Below are 26,456 nucleotides of genomic sequence, written 5' to 3'. Positions count from 1 at the left end.
CTAAATGTTCACCCTGATTTCCCCAGAGGTGATTCTTTTAAAAATGAGCTACACTACACAATGCTATATTTTTTTTGCTATTATATTTAAAATGAAACTAATGACCTAATATTAGATTAAATTTCTACATAAATAAGAGCTGGCATTAACTTTTAGGCTAATAAAATAATACAGAAAAGGAAATAATTACTTCTAATTTCTTTAAATATAAAATTATCATATGATAATCGACTTTAACTGGACTCTGTTTATTCTGTACTTCGGTTTAATAGTCCTCTATTCTACAAAGTTGTTACCATAAAATATACGTGCGCACACACACACACACACAGACACTTACAAACTTAGCAAAAAAAAAGATCAGAAACTTACAGAATTTCTAACAATAACATTTTAAAAGTACTTTTAAAAATTGCACAAACTAAAAACACAGCATTATTTTACATTCTCTAAAGCTAAAGCTAGCAAAAAGATATTATTCATAAATTTCAAATTTATTTCTCCTATATGGTAATAATCTAAAATCACGGTTCCCAAGCTTTTCCCACCTCCACACTGTTGCCATCTCTGTATGTATGTCATGCTACTTCTTTATACCACTAAGAAGCAAAACATAAAACTTAATTGATATTGACACCTCCAAATGCTTTGAAATTAGGATAAGGAGGGAGAGAGGATATCTGCCCACTTGTTTTTCTTTATATTTTGACATAATTTAGAAACAACCAAAGAATAATTCTAGAAATAACCATTTAGCAAAAACATACCAATAGCCTTTCTTTACCTCAAATGACCTAATTTATAAATTCATATACAATAAATTTAATACTGCTTTTACAAACTTCTATGCTAGCACTGAAATTCTGCTTATCTACAAAAATGCCTTGATAAATTAATTTCCATATTTAATTTAATAACTTTGATTTTGAAATATAAGATTTCTATACTTTGACTTTGCAGAAACCTGTTTAAGTATTACTCACTGGCAAGTCATTCTTTCGTTTCCATCTAACATCTTCCCTGAGTTTTACATACACAAATATATTAAAAATAACACTTTAACTCAGCTAGGCAAGCCTCTCCATGCACATAAAGATCACAGCAACAGGAGGCTAGTGTGAGGATATTAAAAATATGAATGAGATAACTTCTCTGACCTAACAGGTTAATACAAGGACTGCCAGGGGACTGGGGGACAATAAAGCAACACATGTGACAGATCTGCTGCACTTTTTTTCCTTTACCTATCTGTCTTGATGGTAAGCACATCTGTGCTCTTGCAGTATCGATCTCCTACAAGTTTAATAAGTTTCTTCTCTGCATGATCATCTAAATTCAAACTGGAAAGTTTAACCTTAAAAATAGAAGAAAAAAAAATTTTTTAATTACTTTATATACTTTGCATAATGAGAAAACAGTGGCAAAATTATTTACACTAACATTAAAAAAGAAACCAAAAGAAACTTTTTCAAACTCCTTCCTTTACAGAATTAGTAATTCACAAGTATCATGAAGCCTGATCTTACTCATGGAAAAAAAAAATAGCGGGAGCAAAGTGTTTGGAGTTCTTTGAAAGTTCTGGGCATTCGTACCTTTCCTAAAAGAACCAATGACACGTCTCTTAAATAAATGAAATTACAGTGCTTACGAGTATTACTAACTAGTAGAATTCAACTCAATTAGTGTCAATAAAGCTGTTTATAAAAATAAATGGATGAAACATAGGTGCTTTAAGAATTTCTACCATGCAATTATGAGACCCATATCACTGCAACAGTTTAGGGGCTTTCATTTTATTTTATTTTATTTTATTTTATTTATTTTCTTTATTCTTGGCTGCATTGGGTCTTCGTTGCTGCGTGCGGGCCTTCTCTAGTGGCAGCAAGCGGGAGCTACTCTTCGTTGCAGTGTGCAGGCTTCGCATTGTGGTGGCTTCTCTTGTTGTGGAGCACAGGCTCTAGGCACGCGCGCTTCAGAAGTTGTGGCATGCAGGCTCAGTAGTTGTGGCATGCGGGCTCAGTAGTTGTAGCTCATGGGCTCTAGAGCACAGGCTCAGTAGTTGTGGCGCGTGGGCTTAGTTGCTCCGCGCATATGGGATCTTCCCCGTCCAGGGATCAAACCCATGTCCCCTGCATTGGCAGGCAGATTCTTAACCACTGTGCCACCAGGAAAGTCCCAGGAGCAATTATTTTAAAAGCTACAGATGTCTCGTGGAAGCCAGAATACAGCATCCATGAAGGGTCAAAACATTTGAAATAATTCAGCTCAACATTTCTCAGAATGTTAATACTAGTCCCACAGGCTGCTAAAAAGAATGATTTCTTTAAAAAGGCTGTTTCTATTGAGTCCATTTAGGAAATGTTGAGTTAAACTGGGTTCTTCACAGCAGGATTTCTTAGAGGAGGCAACATGTTAAAGAGCATGCTGAATTTCAAGATGAGCATTGTTATGTAATAATTCCAAAATTTAACTTCAGATTCCACTTTTCAAGGGACAATTCATGAAATTAGTCTTCCTTAAAACATATTTTGGAAAATGCTGGAATAAATGAACATACTTTTTAATTTGCAGAGAATTATGGCTTGGGCTGAAAGTATTATCTAGAGATGAATAGGCTTGATCCAGGAAAACAGGTTAGAGACTACAATGCAGGTAAGTAAGGTAAACAACAGACTAGTTTTCCATGGAGAGCATTAAGAATAAGCAAAAATCAGAACTGTATGAAAAGGCTAAATAAGATTTTGAAATCCCACCTATTTCTTCCCTCTAGCTTCAATAACCCTGCATTTCACTCAAGACAACCATAGCATAAGAGCTTATTTATTTTCCCACCAGACTGCAAACCCTCGAGAGTAAGAACAATAACTGTCTTGTTCCTGGCAATGACCTAGCACCTAAAAAGCATGCAACATATATTGGCTGAATGAATACATATATTGGCTGAATGAATACATAAATTTAAAAAAGGGAGGATATGTTGTTTCTTTTTTAAGCAGTGAATTTTTTTTATTTGGATAGAAAAAACAGGAAATAAAAAAATAAATATAAATGTACTCCAAGAATATTAGTAAGAACACTGACTATTAAATATCAATCCAACAGAATGGTCATATGTTGTAGGCAATGTGAAATTACCACAGTCCCCTGAAAAGAATTTATGTCAACAACCAGGTTATTAGCTTGATGGATAAAATAAGCAGTTTTATGATGACTCTGATTGTTAGCAATATGGAGAATTACCTATAAGAAAATCATAAAACGTACCTACATTATGATTATAATTATGAAAATGTATGTGTATCTGCATGCATACAGATACAGTACAGAGAAAGAAACAGATTTTACATTCAGATACTGAGCAGGCAGTGATTTTCCCTTTTAAAACTCCTTCAATAAAATCATGATGTTTAACAATACATTTAAAAATTTACCATTTAAAAAATTTGTGTTCTAGTTTTTTATGTAAGAAGCAGTCAAAAACATGTGGCAGCAATGCTGATCATTACTGTGACGACTGTTTTAAAACTCATTGTTCACATTAATATTTTAATGGTCAAAACTTATATAGTCTTATGCCAGAAGCTCATAAATATTGCAGAAACAGCTGTGCAGTGCACTCACGCCACCTGCTAGCACTCAAAGGCACTGCAAAACTGTAGTCTTTAACCCGGACTAGTATTCTTAGGTTGAAGTTGAGTGACATTTATTTGTCCTTAGACTTTTCTTTTTCCAAGTTACTGTATTTTAAAGAGTCAACATTGTACTATTAACATTATCCCCAAAACAATGTTCACATTTCAAATCATAGTTACAGGTTTATCTTCAAATGTCTCATTTAAAAGAACTACATAAATTGAAAAATGTCTAAATGTGTAAAATATTTTCTTCATTTACAAGAATATGCAGTTAATTAAAGAACTATGGTATTACACATAAGACAAGAATTGGGCTTGATGTCTAGATTTGCTACCTATCAGATAAGTGACCTTAAACAAATCATGTGATCTTCCTGTCTGTTTCCTCATTTATAAAATAGAAAGGATTCACAGAATTTTTGTCAGGAATAAAAGAGATTAAATAGAAGAAAGCACTTTTTTTTTCATATTTTCTCATCTTTTATTTTTTTATTTTATTTTATTTTTAACATCTTTACTGGAGTATAATTGCTTTACAATGGCATGTTAGTTTCTGCTTTATAACAAAGTGAATCAGCTATACATATACATATATCCCCGTATCTCCTCCCTCTTGCGTCTCCCTCCCACCCTCCCTATCCCACCCCTCTTAAAATCCTATACAAATATGTTATTTTTAATTCTGAACTACTTTTATGACTATCAAAAAAATATGATACCAACTTTCCTTCTCTAAATTTAAAAATTTGAGTATCTCTGAATATTATTTTATAATATTTCATTACCTTCACAGTACTGCATAAACTCATGCTGGACTACACATGGTTTATTTAGTCTTACTGTTTTACCTACTTTTACCCTTGAACCACATGACACCAGTCTGGACACCACCCCTGAGCCTCAACCGTCAGCAGGTAGAGTGAAAAGAGTCCAGAAGGGCCAACAGGAGTCAGGCAGAAGGGATAAAAGGGATCGAGGAAGGTATGGCATGGTGGCATGAGACAAAAAGGAGACAAGCGGGGATGGCAGCATGATATAGTAAGTGGTAACTGGTGGCATACTTCAAATAAAAAGTGAGATTATTTTTATATGAAACAAAATAAGCAAATTTAGAACAGGTAAGGACTTTATATGTCTATTCTAGTACTGAAGACAAAGGCCCACAAAAATTAAGACCAAAAACATGAATTAGAATCTAGGATTCCTGGGAATTCCCTGGTGGTCCAGTGGTTAGGACTTGGCGCTTTCACTGCCTTGGGCCTGGGTTCAATCCCTGGTCGGGAACTAAGATCCCGCAAGCCGCGCAGCACAGCCAAAAAAAAAAAAAAAAAAAATCTAGGTTTTCTAACTCTGAGTTCAGAGATTTTTTTTTGTCATAAAACAGAGCTCAACTGTCGTTTGTTGTTGTTACCATTATTATTAAAAAGAGGTAACATTTATTAGGTTCTTAACAATGTATCAGGTATTATTATTTTATAATAGGGACACTCTATTAACCTGTGGAATGATATCAGCAAAGTAGATTTTTTTTTTAATTTTTTATTTATTATTTATTTATTATTTTAATTTTTGGCTGTGTTGGGTCTTCGTTTCTGTGTGAGGGCTTTCTCCAGTTGCGGCGAGTGGGGGCCACTCTTCATCGCGGTGAGCAGGCCTCTCACTATCGCGGCCTCTCTTGTTGAGGAGCAGAGGCTCCAGACGCTCAGGCTCAGTAGTTGTGGCTCACGGGCCCAGTTGCTCCGCGGCATGTGGGATCTTCCCAGACCAGGGCTCAAACCCGTGTCCCCTGCATTGGCAGGCAGATTCTCAACCACTGCGCCACCAGGGAAGCCCCAGCAAAGTAGAATTTTAAGTTCTTTTTCTGTTTTCCTTTTGTTGATCTATATTTTATGAAATGTATACAGTAAATCTGTATCATCTTTTGTGATTTTAAAATATTTTCAGTGTCTCTAAATACATAAATATATTGCTATGATATTTAAACTGTCCTATGGAATTGAAAAAAACACTGGAAAGCTTCATAAATTCATTTCATAAAGATGGTACAACCCTGATACCAAAACCCAAAGAAAGAAAATTACAAATCAATTATGGCTGTATCACTGAAAATATTTCTAAAGGTTCAAGTTTGTCTATTTGTTAGCATATAATGCAAAGATGGTTGCAGAAATTTTCCACGTATTTTTGCAGCACACTTGGAATGTTCCAATTTAAAATACAGATTACATGGAGTACCAAAATGAACTTTTTGTACTGGAAGGCCCCTCAGAAAGGTGGGCAGTCATCCTCCAGGATAGGTGAATCAGAAGTACATTAGTCAGGGCTCCCTGGAGAAATGGCTGATTCTGGGAATGGTACAAGGAATATATAAAATGAGCTAGGAGCATTCTGTGGTGCCAAAAAATAAGAAAGTGTTTAAAAAACAAATGATGGGGCATGACAAAGGAGCAGAGGGGCCAGCTGAAAGAGTGCCCAACTGCCAAAGACGAAACAATTTGAGCAACAAAATAAAGTATTATTGGACCATAATCCAAAGGATAAAGTAAAAATCCATGAATCCACACTGATACAAGTAAGTGACTGAGTAAATAAATGAATGGAGGAGAATAGACAAATACCCCACATAGAAGAATTCCAAATAATCTATATTTCTCCCTCGAGGCGATGGAGCATAACTTCCGTAAGTGTGGGCTGTGCACAGTGACTTCCTTCTAAAGAGTACACTATGGAAAGGAAGAAAAAAAAGAGTAATTTTATAGTGGAGAAAACTGGCCAACACTACCTCAGCCAGGTGATCTAAGCTGCATCATCAGTGATAAGTCACGTGAGGAGCCTATACCCTTGCTATGGCACTTAACTTCTGAGGTTCTCCTCCCCAAAACACCTAACAATCTAACCATGAGAAAAACATCAAACAAATCGAAACTGAAGGACATTCCGCAAAATACATAACTGGTACTTCTCGAAACTGTCAAAGTCATCGAAAACAAGGAAATTCTGAGAAACAATCACAGCCAAGAAAAGCCTAAAGAGACACGATGACTAAATGTAATGTGGTACCCTGGATGAGATTCTGAACAAAAAAAGGACATTAGGTAAAAACTAAGGATCTGAATAAAGTATGAACTTTAATTAATAATGTATCAATATTGATTCATTCATTAGTTATAATGTACCACAGTACCATAAGATGTTAACAACAGGAGAAATTTGGTGTGAATATGGCAAACTCTGTACTATCCTTGAAGCTTCTCTGTAAATCTAAAACTATTTTAAAAGTGAAAGTTTAATTTAAAAAAAGGTTCATCGGGTAAAACTGCCCATAACTGCTGTGTGAAAAAAGACACGTGATGTGCATCAAGACTCCTTTAACAAAGGTTTCCAATACTAACTTAGGAGTTAGTTACTAGGGCACATGTGCAATGGCATGTGGCATGTTCCTGGTAAGTGAGAGGAGGGATTTGAAATTTCTCCAAAGCAACATGAGATTAGGACAAATAATCCTAAATAGAACATTATCACAGCAAATCAGTCAGTGGTAAAGTAAAAGAATAATGTACCATAAACTGATCAGGGCTCAGAAATGGTTCAGTAATTGAAAATCAATTAATATAATTCATTACTTTAAAAATTCAAAGGAGATCCTTTCAAAAATGCTAGTAAACTAGGAACAGGACACATCGTTAACACAGTTGGGATTATTATCTCTAAACTGAAATCCAATCTCAGAGGCTAAATACTAGAGGCATACCCATTAAAGTAGAGAACAGCACAAGGGACTACATAAACATTTTAGAAACTCTAACGCAAAAGACAAAAAGAAAAAACAAGCTATAGATATTTAAAAAGGAGAACTAAAACTACCATTAATTATCATTTATTTCTTGAGAAATCACCCAAAGAATCAACCGAAAAGTCCTAGCATCCCAATTTTGGTCTCCAAACACCAATGTTCACTAAAAGGTATCAGAGCTCCTGGAGAAATAGCTAATTCCAGGTCTGGGATAAGGAATATTCTATATAGTAAGCCTGGTCCATCTTGTGCCAGAAGGCAAGGAAATTTTCCAATGCTAATGGGCTTGTAATAAAAGGACATAGGACTCAGTTTAGAAGAGATCCTACTGGCCAAAGTTAGGACGTAACTTTGAACATCAAAAAGAATATGATTTTACTTGATCAAAATTTGCTGAATATACCCATCTACACATTACCTGTTCAAGGGAAAAGCAAAAAATGACAACCCATAACCTCACAATGGAAAGATCGGGTTGTCAGCCTCTTAACCAAGTGATCAATCTCAGCATACTAAGAATGAGGCAACCAGACTTTACGTGCCCTCTCATATAATGCAATATAAAATACATAGCAACATCTATCAAGTATTCTTGTCAAAATAGTTTACTGTAATCTAATCAGTCCTTTAAATCTAACTTCCACTTTACAGGAAATACAGGAGATAGAGACATAAGGTAAATGACACCAGGATGCATGGAGACAAATTCAGAAGGTAGGAAGCGCTGCAGGATAAAATTTCTGTCTCTTTACCATGTCTGTGTCATGATGGGGGTTGCAGCTTGGGGGAGCGGGAAGAGGAGTGGTGAGGTCCTTTGCTGTTCTAGATTTTAAAAGACCTAAGTGACATTATAAGCAAATGTAACAGTGCTTGACTGGATCCTGGTTTAAACAAAAAAGCTATTTAAACATTTTGGTGAGACAACTGGGGAAATCTGAGCATGGAGTACACATTTTAGATGATATTAAAAAATTACTGAAAATTTTATTAGCTGTATTAATTATATTGGAATTACATAGGAAAATTTCATTAATTTTTAGAGATAACACACTAACGTATTTTAGTATGAAAAGTCAGATATTAGTAATTTTAAAGTAAACACTTAAACCAAAAACACACAAAGAAGGACACAAGAGTGTGTATGTGTATAAGTGTATCAAGCACTCAATATTTTAAATTTGTCAAAATATTAATTACTATTGATATAACAATGTGCCATGTGTATGGGTATTTATTATACTACTCTCTCTACTCTATACATTTGGAATTTTTGATAAGAAAGGTTAAAAAACACAATTTGGTAAAGTAGCCAAGTAAAAAATTTAAAAATAACTATACCATTTTTGACAAGGGTGTCAAAACAATTCAATGGGGGGAAAATAGTCTTTTCAACAAATAGTGCTGAGACAGATGAATATCCACGTGCAAAATAAAGTTGGTTCCCTACCTTACACCATATATAAAAATTAACTGAAAATGAATCACAGACTTAAATGTAAGAGACAAAACTCTCAGAAGAAAACATAGGAATAAATCTTCATGACCTAGAATTAGACAACGGTTTCTTACATATGGCACCAAAAGCACAAGAAACAAAGAAAAAAACTGCAAAAATCTGACTTCATCAAAATTAAAATTTTTGTGCTTAAAAGAACACCATCAAGAAAGTGAGATGAGGGCTTCCCTGGTGGCGCAGTGGTTGAGAGTCCACCTGCCAGTGCAGGGGACACGGGTTCGAGCCCTGGTCTGGGAGGATCCCACATGCTGCGGAGCAACTAGGCCCATGAGCCACAACTACTGAGCCTGCGCGTCTGGAGCCTGTGCTCCACAACAAGAGGCCGCGATAGTGAGAGGCCCGCGCACCGCAATGAAGAGTGGCCCTTGCTTGCCACAACTAGAGAAAGCCCTCGCACAGAAACGAAGACCCAACACAGCCAAAAATAAAAACAAATAAATATATAAATAAAATGGTGAAGTGAAGCTAGATTTAAAAAAAAAAAAAAAAGTGAGATGACAATGCATGGAATGGGAGAAAATATTTGCAAGTCATATATCTGATAAGCAACTGGTATGAAGAATAAATAAAAAACACAACTGAAAAACAAAAAGTCAAATTATTCAAAAGATGGGCAAAGAATTTAAAGACATTTCCCCAAAGAAGATATACAAATGGTCAATAAGCACATGAAAAATTGCTCAGCATCATTAGTCATTAGGGAAATGTAAACCAAAACCACAATGAGATACTTCACACCCATCAGAACGGTGAAAACTATAAAGACTGACAACAATCATTAGGAAGGATGTGGAGAAATTGAAACCCTCAGACACTGCTTATGAAATAGTGCAGTCACTTTGTAAAACAGCTTGGTAGTTCCTCAAAATGTTACACATGGAGTTACCATACGACCCAACAATTCCACTTCTAGGTATATAGCCAACAGAACTAAAAACCTATGTCCACACAAAAACCTGTGCACAAAGGTTCACAGCAGCATTATTCATAACAGCCAAAGAGTGGAAACAACTCAGATGTCTACTGACTGAAAAGGATAAAGGATAAAGGATAAATAAAACACGGTATATCCATAAAAAGAAACATTATTTGGCAATTAAAAAAATGAAGAACTGATACATGCTATAACAGATGAAACTCTGAAAGCATTATACTAAGCAAAAGTATACATATTGTATGATTCATTTATAGGAAATATCAATAGGCAAATCCACAGAGAAAGAAAGAAAGTAGATTAGTTGTTGACAGGAGCTACAGGGGTAGTGAAGAGCAGGGTAGAATGGGGATTGACTGATAATGGGTATGGGATTTCTTTTTATGGTGATGAAAATTTCTGGAGTCAGGTAGTGGTGATAGTTGCACAACTCTGTAATATACTAAAAACCACTGAGTTATAAACTTTAAAAGGATGAATTCTACAGTATGTGAATTATATCTCAATAAAGCTGTTATTAAAAAGAAAAAAAGAAGTATATAAGAAATCAATATACCATCAAAATGCACAAAGGAGCAAAAAAAAAAAAAAGCACTTTACAAAGGAATACATTCTCACCTTCATTTGAATTCAAAAGCATACATATTTTAAATATAAGATATATTTTACCTATCAAGCTGATAGGTAATAATAATATCTAGGCTGGTGAGAGTACAGGAAAACACGCTTTCTCACAGTCTGCTGGTGTTGTATTTGTTACATTGCCTGCAGGAATTTTATAATATATAATCAAAAACCTTTCACAATATATATCAAAAATCTTCAAAAGATCTATATCCTTTGACCTAACTTCTCATTTTAGTAAGTCATCCTAGGAACATAATCAGGAATATATACAAATACTAATCTCAAGAATATTCGTTATATTTTTCTAATAAAGAAAACTGTTAGAAAGCCTAAATGTCCCATGATACGGGTAATTTAAATAAATTATGGTAGATCTATGCAATAGAATTATTTGTTTGTCTCTCCCACTTCAGTCTCAGAAAAGGACTATGTCTGAATTGATCAGTGTTGCATCCCTAGCCTCAAGCATTGTCCTGGCACATTAACAGACCCTCATTTACACACTATTCATTAAATAGTGTTTAATAACACTATTAACATTAAACAGTGTTTAATAATATTGAAAATTTTAAATTCACATTCTTAAACAAAATTTGAGCAGACAACTAATCAAATATAGTATCATCCCATTAATATACACAAAGGCTGACTATATATATACTAAAATGAGCTCCTGTAGTCAACAGTGGTTATTTGAGTGGTGGAATTACAGGCAATTTTATTTTATACTTTAAAAAACTTTTATATTCTCCAAATTTCTATGATAAATATGTATCAGTTTTATAATCACACATACAAAATACTATTATAAAATAATATGTTCCAATAATTCTTATTTTTTAAAAATTAACTCTTACCCTTAATGTCACTACTCGTGCTTTGGGGTTTCGAATAGATGGTCCCGCTGATACATAAGCAGCTGTGTCAATTTCAATTGGAAAGTGCTTCCTGCATTTCTCATCACTGTCTAATGCAGCTGGCCACTCGGTGCAAAAATCTGAGAATTAAAAAAAATTATCTCATTTACAGTTTCGTAAGTAAATTCTCCTTATAATGTATGCTACCCAACAAAATCAAATTATTGAGGGAGATCACCTTTCAAGATACATGAAATGAAACATGAAATGAAAGAACAGATTCTCTTCTGCACTTACATATACATCATCATCCTGCATGCGTCCCTTTTCTTCCTAAGTGAATCCTAATTAGGGAATTTAATTAAGGGAATGATTTGGATAGTTCAGGTTTGGTGGGGAGCAGTTAAAACGGAGCTATGACTTGATGGAAGTTTATTATAGCTTTGCACATATCTGTTATGAGACAGTTTATTTCCTCGCCAACTAAAACCAAGCAATTCATAGTGCCCTGAGAATTACTGTTTTTGAAAAGGCAACAAATAATATTAATTCACACCCAAATGAAGGTTACTAAAAATCAGCTGAAGGGAAGTGAAAGAAGCTCTGAAAAAACTCTAAGAGGGAATTCCCTGGAGGTCCAGTGGTTAGGACTCGGCGTTTTCCCTGCTGTGGCCTGGGTTCAATCCCTGGTCAGGGAACTAAGATCCAGCAAGCCTCGCGGCACAGCCACAAAAAATAAAGAAGCTCTACTGAGATGTGGTCAACCTTCTTTCAGAAACTGAGTTCAATAGGGCCTCTAACTATAACAGGTACAAAAGCCTCGGTCACCTTTAAAGGATCCTTCCAGTAATTCATGTTTCTTCGATGTGACTTCTGAGCCACTGGGGCTCAAGGGAAAAAGGAACAGACTTGTCCTCACCTTCAGGCAAGACAGCGAGCCTAGAGAGGAGTGGGTCTGGCTCTGAGACCTGGGCTACAACCGCAAGTTCCAAGCACTGAGAACACTGCTCACAGCACAGACGTGTAAACTCAGGCCTCAAATGAAAAACAAATCTTTAAAGGACAAGAGAGAACTCCCAGCCTCCCGCAGCTATCAGTACTACTAGTATTGAGGGATTTCATAGGTGGGCAGCTGATTTTATTTTGCCCTATTCCTATCAAGTTAGCGTGGTACAGGGCTCTCAGCTGGGGATGAAAACTTCTGGCGTTATCAGGTTCCCCTCAATAGAAACCTCATTTCCTAAATAGCCTCATTCTAAGAAAAAGTAATCGGTTTCTTAGGTCAAACACATTAGACCCCATGGATCAGTGCTTTCTCCAATAACATTTTCCCTCAGCTAACAACTTTCTTATAATAAGCACTATATTTAGCTCCCATTTAGGCTTTAATATCAGTCAGCAAAATGTCACTCTGGATTACAGAGACTTCCCAAGATCTGGGACTAAATATACGTTAGCAAATTAAGTATAGCTCACACCATTCCCTAAAAACTGTGTTTAAGAGATCAATACTCACACACTTTGAGGGGAAAGAAATATCTTTGCCATTAAGAACATTTTGACATTTAAATAAAATGAACAGAGCAAAATTACTGAGGTTAAATTTCATTCCCATTATGAACTAATTCCAGTTTCCTGTACTGTAAGATGCAACACTGCCAGGCACTTTATAAGACAGACTAGTTAGGGGAATTTTATGAGTTACTGGATTTGTACCGACTTTTTTTTTTTTTTAAACTTTGGGTAAGTCATTTCAATCACCAGATGATAATTACAGCTTTTAAATTAAATTACCTGATTATATGTTCAAGAAAACACAGCCAACTGAAAAGTACATAATAGACCCCTATTAGCCTTTTATTCATCTGATAGGTAGAGCAACAGACTAGACTTCAGAAGACCTTTGTTTTTACTTAACTTCTGCCACGATTATTAAAGTTTTGGTAAATTACCTAACTCTCCTGTGCTTCAAATTTTCCATTTGCAAGTTAGATACAAAATTTGAACTGACCTACTTGAAAGAAAACTGAGAAGAAATATTTGAAAAGCCTCTGAGTTATTTGGAAGATACAAACTAAATCTAGAAGCTGGCAAAAGTGTAATTAAGGAAAGATTAAAACATTCACTTAAATACTGTAAAATATAATGCTACTCTTCTAAATATGTTGTATGAAAGCCTTTCATTTGAAAATTATTAAGTATTTTAGAACTACCTCATTACAATGACCAGTTTCTAAATTATAAATGCACATTTAAAAATATTGTTTAAAAAGGAAAAAAACTGAATTTATCACAGGGTAATGCATTTGTTAACTGGCTTTACAAAGGATCAAAAAATGATACATGATTTGTGTCATATGGGGCACAAATGTGCAACGGTGATCTGTGTCAGTCTAATATCAGGCTAATATCAACAAATATAGAAACATACAAAGGGACAGAAATGCATCCTAATGTCCCAAAACAAAAGACCACATAAATGAATGAAAATAGCAAGAGATTTTCCTTCCCTCATTTCAAGAGTAAGATTATTATTCCTACTTTTTAGCCCTCCTTTTAAAACCTCTTTATTTTCTTTTCTTCCTCATAATTTTCAATGGAAGGCCCTCCCAGAAGCTCAAATTTCATCATAATCATGTTCACTAACTTATTTCTCCTTTTAGCATAATCAGGCTACCTGTGAAGTTTCTAGGTTTCATTTTCTTTCCTGAAAAGCCTTAACAAGTATACTGAGCATGTATACATCACCTTTAAATCAGCATAAATTTAAGACTTCAAAGGTACTAACTCTTGCATTGAACTACATAATCAATAAGTAATAGCTACAAACCTAAAACAACTCAAATTTGCTTACCTATATATAGTCCAATACAACTAGAACAGAAATTGAATTGGAATATTGTATATATTATGAACCATGAACAAAAAGTGCTCTTTGCCTTTACCTCCATATATGTGGAAAGAAGAAAGATGGTCGTACAGGTGAGTAAAATCTCTATACAACTAGCAATCAACAGATATTGTTGAAATTTAATAAGTCTAGAAATGGAGGTATAATCATATTCAGGTGATTAGTTCCATTTTATATATATCAAACTATACATATAATTTACATGTATATATACTATGTATAGAGTATATATAACATATATTCTTTATGTATGTGTTTAAAGAATATATAAAATTATACACACACACACACACACACACACACACACACAAATAATAAGACCTAATGATGAAAAGAGAACACGTCTGGAATGAGGGGCCAGGGAGGGAAAGGAGAAGCAAGAAACTATTACTTTTCACCATCAGCTCTTGTACTATTTAATTTTACCATAGGTATATATCACTTCTAATTTCTTTAAAATTTTGAACAATTTCTTCAAGATAACCCTTTTCTGCAAAGTATCCCATTACTGGCCCCACTGACTATTCAGCTACTCAGCATCCTTCTACACTATCTTCAGTTTGGACCATATTGATTTGCATCTGTTAACACTCTACAATATTTTCTTCAGCCTTTTTATGTATATGCTTTCTATAATTCAACAATAAGTCCCTATCCTACCTGAGCCAGGATTATGGTTTCTGATCCCCAGAACTTATTCAGCAGATAACTGCAAGTTTGTACTCTTTGAAGATCTCCCTTTTCCCTCCACTCCTCAGTCCCTGGTAACCACCACCCTACCCTATTTCTATGACCTCAGATTTTTCAGATTTCAAATATAAGTGATAAAATTATACAGTATTTGTCATGCTGTCTGACATATTCCACTTAGCATAATGCCCTCAAGGTCCATCCACATCGTCACAAATGGCAGGATGTCCTTCTTTCTTGTGACTGAATAATATTCCATTGTTCGTGCATGCATGTGTGTGCGTGTGCGTGTGCGTGTATACACATCATCTTTATCCATTCATCCATCCACCGATGAACACTTAGGTTGTTTCCATATCTTGACTGTTGTGAATAATGTTGCAGTGAACATGGGAGTTGAGATATCTCTTCAATATTCTGTCTTCATTTCCTTTGGATACATACCAAGAAGTGGGATTGCTGGATCATACAGCAGTTCTATTTTTAATTTTTTGAGGACCCTTCATACTGTTCTCCACAGTGGCTGCAACAATTTGCATTCCTACCAACAGTGCACGAGGGTCCCCTTTTCTCCACGTCCCCATCAACACTTGTTATCTCATCTTCCTGATGACAGTCATTTTAACAGGTACTGTGGTTTTGATTTTTTTTTTTTTTTATTTTGATTTCCCTGATGATTAGTGAAGTTGAGAATCTTTTCATGTACTCACTGGCCATTTGTATGTCTTCTTTGGAAAAATGTCTATTTGATTCTTCTGCCCATTTTAAAATCAGATTGCTTTTTTACTATTCAGTTATATGAGTTCTTTACGTATTTTGGATATTAACCCTTATCAGATATATGATTTGCAAATATTTTCTGCCATTCCACAGATTGTCTTTTCATTTCACTGATGGTTTCCTTTGCTGTGCAGAAGCTTTTTAGTTTGAGGTAGTCCCACTTGCTACCTATTTTTGCTTCTGTTGCCTTTGCTTTAGGTGTCAAATTCCAAAAATTCATTGCCATGATGAATGCCAAGAAGCTTACACCCAATGTTTTCCTCTAGGAGTTTTATGATCTCAGGTCTATGTTCAAGTTTTTAATTCACGTCAAGTTGATTTTTGTGTATAGTGTTAAAAATGTGGTCCAGTTTCATTCTTCTACATGTGTCTGTCCAGTTTTCCCAACATTTATTGAAGAAACTATCCTTTCCTGCTTAAATATTTTTGGCTCTTTTGTCATAAATTAATTAACCAAATATACATGAGTTTATTTTGCAGCTCTCTGTTCTGTTCCACTGATCTATGTGTCTGTTTCATGCCAATAACATACTGTTTTGATTACTACTATCGCTTTGTAATATAGTTTGAAATCAGGATGTGTGATGCCTCCAGCTTTGTTCTTCTTTCTCAACATTGCTTTGGCTATTTGAGGTCTTTTGTGGTTCTGTACAAATCTTAGGAGTTTGTTCCATTTCTGTGAAAAACACCATTGGAATTGTGACAGGGATTACACTGAATATGTAGATTGCTTTGGGTTTTATGGACATTTTAACAATATTAATTCTTCCAATCCATATCTTACACTTATTTGTGTCTTCTTCAATTTCTTTCATCAATATTTTACAGTTTTCAGTGTACAGATCTTTCACCCCCTTGGTTAAAAGTATACTCTTATTTTGCGTTCATGTATTTTGTTTTTATTTTATTTCTTCCAGTTTTACTGAGATATAATTGGCACACAGCACTATATAAGTTTAAGGTGTACAGCATCATGATCTGACTTGCATAAACCATGAAATGATGATCACAAGGAAGTCAGTGAATATCCATCATCTCATACAGATACAAAATTAAACAAATAGAAAAAAAATTTGTTTTCCTTTTTATAAGTACTCTTAGGATTTATTCTCTTAACAACTTTCATACGGAACATATAGCAGTATTAATTATATTTATTATGTTGTACCTTATATCCCTAGTATTTAGTTACCTTATAACTGGAAGTCTGTACCTTTTGACTGCCTTCATTCAATTCCCCCTCCCCTGACCCAGTATTTTATTCTTTTTGATGCTATTGTAAATAAAAGTATTTTCTTAATTTCTCTTTTAAGAAAAAGAGAAATCTAATTTACAAATTTAAAATTAAATTACATTAAAATTTAAAATTAAATTACATTTAAATTTTAAATTAAATTACAAATTTAAAAAATCTCTCTTTCTGAACTCCCATGTTCACCGCAGAAAATGCAACTGATTTTTGATACCGACTTTGTATCCTGCAACCTTACTGAATTCGTTTATTAATTTTAATAGTTTTTTGGGAGCCTTTCAGATTTTCTATGTATAAGATAATGTACTCAGCAAGTAAAGACAATTTAACTTCTTCCTTTCCAATGTGAATGCCTTTTATTCCTTTTTCTTGCCTAACTGCTCTGGCTAGAACTTCCAGTACTATGTTGAATAAAAGTGGTGACAGTGGGAATCCCTGTCTTGTCCTGATCTTAGAGGAAAAGCCTTTAGCTTTTCATTGTTGTAATATGATATGAGTAGTGGACTTGTTATATGTGGCCTTTATTATGTTGAAGTTTGTTCCCCCTATACCCACTGTGTTGAGAGTTTTCTCATGAAAGGATGCTAAATTCTATCAAATGCTTTTTCTGCATCTACTGAGATGATCATATGATTTTCATCCTTCATTTTGTTAATGTGGTGTATCACGTTGATTTACTTGCAGGTGTAGGACCACCTTGCATCTCTGGAATAAATCCTTCTTGATCATGGTGTATGATCCTTTTAATGTACTGTTGAATTTGGTTTGCTAGTATTTTGTTGAGGATTTTTGATCTATGCTCATCAGGGATATTGGCCTGTAATTTGTCCTTGTCTGGTTTTGGTATCAGGGTAATGCTAGATTTATAAAATGAGTGTGGGTGTTCCCTCCTCTTCTACTGTTTAGAAGAGTTTGAGAACGATTGGTAATTCTTTAAATGTTTAGTAGAATTCACCAGTGAATTAGGAGTTTGGGATTAATATATACACACGAATATATATAAAATAGATAACCAACAAGGACCTACTGTATAGCACAGGGTCCTATACTCAATATTTTGTAATAACCTATAAGGGAAAAGAATCTGAAAAAGAATATGTATATATTTATATATAAATGTATAACTGAATCACTTTGCTATACACCTGAAACTAACAAAACACTGTATATCAACGATTCAATTAAAAAAAAAAAAAAAGAATTCACCAGTGAAGCCATCTGGTCCTGGACTTTTCTTGGTGGGAGGTTTTTGATTCAATCTCCTGACTAGTAACTGGTCTGTTCAGATTTTCTATTTCTTCATGATTCAGTCTTGGTACATTATATGTTTCTAGAAATGTATCCATTTCTTCTAGGTTGCCCAATTTGTTGGCATAAAAATGTTCACAGTAGTCTCTTAGATCCTTTGTACCAATATTTCTGTGATAACAGTTGTAATGTCTCCTATTTCATTTCTAATTTTGAGGCCTCTCTTTTTCTTGGTGAGTCTAGTTAAAGGTTTGTCTACGTTGTTTACCTTTTCAAAAAACAATCCCTCAGTTTCACTGATCTTTTCTACTGTCCTTTTAGTCTCAATTTATTTCCACTCCAACCATTATTTCTTTCCTTCTAACTTTGGGCTAAGTTAGTTCTTCTTTTTCTAGTTTCTTGGGATCTAAAGTTAGGTGGTTTATTTAACATTTTTCTTGATTCTTAATGCAGGCATTTATTGCTATAAACTTTCCTCTTGGAACTGCTTTGGGGATATCCCATATCTTAACATATCTTTTTGATTTCTCTTTGACTGCTTCTTTGAATCAATATGCGTTTAGGGGCATGCTATTTAATCTCCACATATTTGTTAATCTTCTAGTTTTCTTCTTGTAATAGATTTCTAGTTTCATATCATTGTGGTTGGAAAAAAATGCTTGATATGATTTCAATCTTTTTAAGTTTATTACGACTTATTTTGTGGCCTAAAGTATGATCTATCCTGAAAAATGTTTCATGTGTACCTGAGAAGAATGTGTATACTACTGCTGTTGGATGGAATGTTCTGTAAATGTCTGTTAAATTCACTTGATCTAACATGTAAGTCTAAATCCAATGTTTCCTTACTGACTTTCTGTCTGGATGATCTACCCATTGTTGAAAGTGGAGTACTGAAGCTCCCTACTATTACTGTATTGCTCTCTATTTCTTCCTTGAATTCTGTAAATATTTTCTGTATTTTAAGTGCTCCTACTTTGGGCACACAAATATTTACAAATATTATATCCTCTTGATAAACTGACCCCTTTATCATTAGAAATGAGATTCCTGTGAAACTAATAAAATATTAAGTTCATATTACAAAACAACCACATACCTTTAAGAGCTTCACAGTGCTTTTTAATTGCTACAGGAGTCAAATGCAGAAAATTGGGAATCTAAAATAGAGAATTTTAAAGGATAAATTAGCTAAGTGTCTTTATGTGTGTGTGTGTGTGTGTGTGTGTGTGTGTGTTTGGGGGGCCATGCCGCGCGGCTTGCAGAATCTTAGTTCCCCAACCAGGGATCGAACCTGGGCCCCAGCAGTGAAAGCGCCGAGTCCTAACCACTGGACAGCCAGGGAATTCCTGCCTAAGTGTCTTAAAAACAAGAAACAGACAATTTTCTCATAAAACTAAATCATAAGGCCCACAAACCTTGTAATAAATAAAATCTGGGTTTTTTTTATGCAATACTGATTCCATGTCACAGGTGTTGTAAATTCAAGAAATGAATTTCCTAAAATAAAGATTCAGTACCAAGTATCTTATGAGAATGATGGTGGAGAAGAAACATTATTTTTATAGTATTATTCTTGCGACGAATCTACAGGAGTATATATTTCCCTTATAAAACTGAAAGCACTTTAGGACACAGACCATTGTTTAATAATCCTAATTCCCCTGGAATACATATCACTGAGATACATTTTCTACTTTATACTCAACAGACATTTTATGAATTGAATGGATGAATAAATGAAGCAAGCAGATCTTAAATGAAGTTGGGAATATCTTTATGATACACCGAGAGGTTCTCTAAACATTTATAGGGCCAATGGAAATTTAGGTAAGGTCAAAGATTTGATTCCATCAAATAAATAATGAACATTTCCTAGTATATTTCTTACATAATGTTAAGCATCTAAAGACAAAATTTAAAGAAACTCACTTGGAAAGAAACTTTGAACAAACAGAAAGTTACTCTAAACATTATGTCTGGAATCTTATGTGCTAATCAGAAAATGATTATTTTAATCAAGAGAAAACAGGCAACAAATATTGGGATTATGAGGTGGGTGACTTCATTTTCTATACTTTTATTTTACTTGTTTATTTATTCTATACTTTTATTTTTGAAACATGATTCAAAATCATAAAAGGAAAAAAATAATAGCTAATGCTTACACAGCATTTATATTGGCACTGCTCTATGAACACTGTACATATTACCTCAGTTTACAAGCTTATTCAATGGCACTTACTAGGAACAGGTCTTATCATCGGACTAAGCATTAAGGTGATTCTTAAAAGGGATGGCATGCATTAAATGTTTGGATTTGTATGTTTATTAAAATTCCATTCACAACCATCATTACAAATATATTGCTATTCTCGCTCACCAAGTGATATTTTCCAAAGACCTTTTCTTTAAACTAAGTTCAATTCCTCTCTTCATTTGAAGAAAAGATTAGTTTTATAGGTGTTTGTTTTCTTGTATCTTGAAATGTTCCCATTTCTAAATTTCATCTGCCTATCTCCAGCAGCAAACAAACCCCTCTTCATATTACGATCTCATTTTTTACCAGCAACTTTTAGCCAATTTTTGTTTTACACAAAGACTCTCACTTAGCAGAAAATACAATTCCTTGATAATTTCATTGTATGTAAAAGGAAACCATCTAAGATATGCATTCCCAGGCTGCGCATATTTTTATTTTCTTTAAGAAGTCTGTTTTTCAGAAATCATTATAAATGCTATCAACTCATTACAGATGCTATCAACTGAAGCATTTAACATGACCAATTTTTCTTCAAGAAATAAAGAAGTTTAAGGACTATAACAATAATACTAAATAATTTTCTGTAGAAGTTTTAAATCTCTTTTTCAAAAGTAAAAACTTCACCTCCCAGTTCTCAAACTCAAATTAGGTTATTTCACTTTTCTTAGTTCTGCTTGAAAGACACAATATAGAAAAGATACAATAGAAATGAAAAAGCCAAAAGGAAACCATAGGACCAATCAATTACATTCTTAAATGCCTAGGGTTCTTTGAGCCTTCTTTGCCGAGGATAACCAAAACATAATATCCATTATTACCTGGAAAAAGATTGAATTAAAATACAGTAAGCTGCTATGCACTGGACCTTGAAGTGTTGGGGGAGAGGGTAGGTGTCAGAGGGAGATCAGCATTTATTTAGATATAAGTTTTAGTCAATGAACCAGCAACTTATCTTACCTTTAAAAGTTCCAGATTTCCCTCCTTAGCCATGGGCACCCCTCTTTTTACTGGATAACCCATTCGAACAGGAAGAGGTACTGCTGAGGGTTTAAATGGTGCTGCAACAGGGTAAACACTAGGCCAGTCCTGGTCAACAGCCATTTTCTCTGTCCTAGGAGGTAATGCCTGAGGAATGTAAAATAGTTTAATATTTTAAATATGAACATATTCTTTAATTTTAAAGCAAAAAAGCTGCAATTAAGAGAAACATAAGAGGACTTACAACCTACATAAAATCTGACCTCCCACAGCTAATGCCGCTGAAATGAAAAAACACTAAATGTACCTAAGTATCTCTGGCACAGTTTCCTTAAACCCAGTAGCAAGGATCCCCTTTAACAGCAGATTTCCTTCGCAAGAAAATTTCTCTATCTTATTTATTTACTTAGACTTTTAGCAAACTTTCTACATATTGTTTATGAAGGGGTAAGTAATGATATATTTTGAATAATTTTTAAAAGTTTGATGAAAGTCAGTATATGAGGTGACAATGAGACAAACTTGGAAATAAAGGAAATAAGAAAAAGGAACATAAAGAATAAGAACTCAGAAATAAATAAATTAGGATTAAACTAAATGAATAGATACATAATGAGAAATAATATGTTTCCTAGGCCCAGAGAATAACTACGTGATATTTTAGTCAATCACATTAACATATTTATTTTTTAAACTGTATTTGATAGACAGGGATGGGCCAGCATTCCCTTTAAACCCAAAACGAAGGTTTGAAGAGGCAAAACTAGGCAACACCCATCTAAGTAATAGACATGCAGTACATGTCCTGGAAGCACTTAATATTCCTGTGAAAATGACTACTCTATACGATTATAATTGGTGCCATTTAACTTCCAACAATGTGCCTTTGTTCTGACTCCATGCTTCCTAGGTGACCGTATAATTTGGATTCCTCCACAGAGATGCCTACAGGGTGAGACCAAACTGGTTAGATTAACACATACATCCCAGGCTGCATGACTGTTCAAGGCATCATCAAAAATAATTCTTTATTCTGGTTTATACACCTATTTCCTGGGAGTATGTGAGTGAGTCCACCTCTCAAAGATGATCCATTCTCAGGGAACTGACAAAAAGCAGTGGAAGACTAGAGCCAGGGCTGTGGTAGTCACCCAGCCAACAGCCCCTTGAGAAGAAGCCTTCTCGTGCAGCGCCCTTCTGCCTCATAATGAGTATCTGCCTCACTTTAGAATTTCAGAAACCAGTAAGACAGCCTATACTAGAGTACATTAGCTGCTTACCTTTCTTCTCAGCGGCCTTTCATATCTGGATGTTCTTTCTGTTGTAGCTAAAAGACAACACAACAGTTACAGAGAATTTTATAACACAGAGCTGTTCAACACTGTTCATGATCCCACAATTCTCACATAATTAAAGTATTCAGTAATATAAAAATGAAACAATAATCCATTTTCTGTAAGTTCAGGGACTAAATCATTTTAATGAAAATGAAAATTCAGAAATAGGTAAGAAAATCCAAGAGTTACTTGAATATAAAATATATTGTGATTGACGATATGGTGAACTCATCAACTAGAGCAATATTTTCAGTAACTTTTAAGGTTCATCATCAAATAAGCTTACTTTCCCAAGATAAAATATCTAATTAGAAATAAGTATTTTGCATCTTTAAAAGTAACTGGCTTGAAATATTCTAATATATACTTGCTCATATTTGGAATTATTCTGTTCTTTACAAACACACAGACACAAAACAACTTTCAGTTTTCCTTTTCTACTGTTTATTAGCACTGCCAATGCTACAATAATACCAATAATAACAAAAATCACAGCTATTTCTAATAAATCACATAACTGTACAAGGGGGTAAATTACTTACATACAGTATCTACCTTTTAAAATATTAACTTATGTCTCTCTAAATTAATGTTTTGCTATACTAAAATAATATATAATAACTGTATTTATTCAGCACTTTCACATGTCCAGACGCTGTGCTAAATGCTTTTCATTATCTCATTTAATCTTATTCTTCACAATAACTGTAAGTACTATTATTATCCTTATTTAGAGGTCTTTTAGCCAAGAAAACTAAAGACCAAGTAGTTAGGGTGATGACAGCATAGCACAAAAGACCTCACATTCTGAACCACTATCTCTAGCTTCACAAGGCCCCATAACTACACTGAACTTCCAGTACCAGGTCCCTGAGTTTTTCTCTGAACTTTCTGTTCTGTCTGTCTACAATGTGCCTCCCTTTCATCTGCCTGCCTTCTGTCCCCTACTTCCTCTCCACTTCACCTCTTCATCTGACAAATTCTTATTCATCCCTCAACAGTAATTCATTGATTCATTCAAAAATTGTTTGAGTGATATTGTGTACCAGCAACTCAAAAGGCAGCAAAGAACAACAGAAACACAGTCCTTGCTCTCACTGAATGCAGAGTCTGTCAAATAAGATAACTATTTAGCAAGTAATTTCAATAAACAGCTATAAATATTAATGAAGCATACAGCAGGGGACCCAACCTAGTCAATTAGTTGGGGAAAATATCCCTGAAGAAGTGGACTTCAAGCGAAAACCTTAAAGATGAGCAGGAAGTAGCCATGGGAACAGGCAAGTAGAAAAAGTGTTCTAGAGTGAGAGAGAAGACGGAAAATCAAAGTAAACAAGTTCAACATGGCTGAAATTTAAGAGTAGGGCATAAGGAGCGCCAAGAAAAGTGGTATTTAATAGGTCAGAGATATATTTAATAGGCGTCTCAACTAAAACACATCATAGGCAGAGCTCTTGATTTCCTTCTTCCAGTCTTCCCAGGCCCTCTAAATGGTATCACCATTCATCCAAGTTCTCAGGATAAAAATCTAACATGCTTCCTTGAGACTTTTCCTCAAGCTCCATATCAAATCCGTCAGTAAGTCCTGTTAGCAGTACTTTCAGACTATATACCAAATCCAACCACACCAGCTCCACTATTACTTCAATCCAAGTCACTATCATCTCATTTGGAGTACTACATCAGCTCCCAACTGGTCTCCTGGCTTCCACTCTTACCCCTGGCTCTCCACACAGCAGCCAGTGATCTTTAAAAAGTATAAATCATATTATATCACTCCCTGTTCCAAACCTACCAATGTGATCCCAAACTCATAACAAAATCCAAGCCAAATGCCCATAAGCCTTTACCAGATGAGGTCATTACGTATTTTTCTGATATCTTATACTTCCACTCTTCTCTTTACTCACTTAGCTCCAGCCACGCTGGCCTTCTTTCTGTTCCTTGGTCACACCCCTAAGCTTGTTCTCACTTTTGAGCTTTTGCACTTGCAATTCCCTATGCCAACAATGCTCTTCCCGCAGATCTGCTCAAATGTCACTCCCCCAGGAGTTCTTTCCTGACTACCCTATCTTATCTTATCCTACAGCCACTATTCACCCAATCCATCATTCTCAAGACCCTGCTTTATTTTTCTTCATAGCACCTAACACTGTACTGACACTGTTTCCCTGTTTATGATCTGATTTCCCCCCAAGAATGTAAACTTCATGAGATGAAGGGCCCTGCTGTATCCCAGTATCTAGAACACCACCTAGCACACAGTAGGAGTTAAGTATTTGTAGAATGAATAGATGAATGAAAGATTAAAAAGAAAGAGTGTTAGGACTAGAAAGAGCTACTATGCATTAAGGAATTTACCATTTATCTCAAAGCAATGAAAAACCATTTGTAGATTTTGAACACGGGAGTGGCAAGTTAAGATTTACTTTTTGCACACCTCACTCTGGCTGTTGTGAGAATTCAAGGTAGGAGAACAAGAGCAGAGAGACCAGTGAAGAAACTATCGTAGAAGTGAGAGATAGTGGCCTAAACTGGACAGTTAGTAGTATGAACATTAGACATATTACAGAAAATATCACCAGGATAGGACCTGGTGAATGACTGGACGCGACCCCTCGATTGAGCTTTTCCTAACTCTTGCGGGCTGCTCCTCGGTGCCCCCCGCCCCCTTACAGTATTCACGCTTCTATTACAGCACCTCACACTGCACAGCACTTCTACTAGTCTATGCACAACTAGACTTTTCCACTAGATTCCTCCAGGGCAAGAACGGTATCGGGCATCCCTAAAATCTCTCTTGAATGAAGGTCACCTCAATAATGCCTACTGAATGAAGGTCAACCCCATTTGGTGGCATAGCTAGCCCTGGAATTCAGAGCTGTAGTTTATTCTAGGACACCTGTACCCTTCTCTTAAATTTCGGAAAAATCCGTGGTTCAACACTGCCCAACAAACACTACGAGCACCAGCAACCAGAGAGAGACCTGTGCCAGTGGCCCTAGGAGGGAGCACCTGAAAGCGCAGGTCACGCAGAAGGGAGGGAGAAAGCTCGCGGCGCCCAAAGACCCGGAAACAGAAATTGGCTGCCAAGAACCAGGCGACACTCCGCACAAAGGGCAGACCCACATCCGCGGCTTTCCTACTAGGCGGGCCAGCGACAGACCGGCAGAGGACGTACCGGCCTCCGCCACCGCGGCGGCCATCATGGGCCTGTATTCCACCCTCTCACCTCCCCCAAAGCCCGGAAGCGACAGGGCAGACACTCACACGGGCTTGGTCTCGGAGAGCGAGTGGCCGGAGACACAGAGGTGGAAAAGGCTCGAAGGGTTCTGGCCCGCGGCTGCAGTACCAGGCATGCAGGGAGCCGGGCGGCCGCCATGGCTGCGAAGACGGCAAGCGGGAGGGGACAAGTGCGCTACCGGGTCAAGGGGCGGGTCTGAGGCCCTATTACGCAGGCTCGCCGCGTCTTGCCCCGCCCCTAGGAGGGAGAAACAGGAAACACGTGGGCCTGCGAATTCAGAGCCCTAGTGAAATGTGCAAGAGAATACCCTCCGCATAGAAAACGTAATGAAAAGAAAGTAAAAAGATTTAAAAAAAAACAAAAAACAAAAACGAAGCAGGGCTTCCCTGGT

General features: G+C 35.6%; 1 protein-coding gene across 2 annotated transcripts in view; it reads right to left on the bottom strand.

Moving 5' to 3' along the window:
• The window catches only part of MRPS35 (mitochondrial ribosomal protein S35), a 50,174-nt gene extending 23,940 nt beyond the window's left edge, over positions 1 to 26,234 (bottom strand). The window contains exons 1-6 of one of the 2 annotated variants that reach the window (XM_059935537.1): positions 26,092 to 26,234; positions 22,765 to 22,811; positions 21,464 to 21,631; positions 19,343 to 19,403; positions 11,363 to 11,502; positions 1,245 to 1,354 (exon numbers count right to left, since the gene is read on the bottom strand). In XM_059935537.1, the coding sequence (XP_059791520.1) occupies positions 1,245 to 1,354; positions 11,363 to 11,502; positions 19,343 to 19,403; positions 21,464 to 21,631; positions 22,765 to 22,811; positions 26,092 to 26,203 (638 nt within the window). In that variant the 5' untranslated portion in view covers positions 26,204 to 26,234. The remainder of the gene's footprint in view (positions 1 to 1,244; positions 1,355 to 11,362; positions 11,503 to 19,342; positions 19,404 to 21,463; positions 21,632 to 22,764; positions 22,812 to 26,091) is intronic. The other variant, XM_059935538.1, reaches the window with a different exon arrangement.
• Between the last annotated feature and the right edge of the window lie 222 nt (positions 26,235 to 26,456).

The sequence above is a fragment of the Balaenoptera ricei genome, chromosome 10 (assembly GCF_028023285.1).
Source record: "Balaenoptera ricei isolate mBalRic1 chromosome 10, mBalRic1.hap2, whole genome shotgun sequence".
NCBI lineage: Eukaryota > Metazoa > Chordata > Mammalia > Artiodactyla > Balaenopteridae > Balaenoptera > Balaenoptera ricei.
This window is presented reverse-complemented; position numbering and strand designations above follow the sequence as displayed.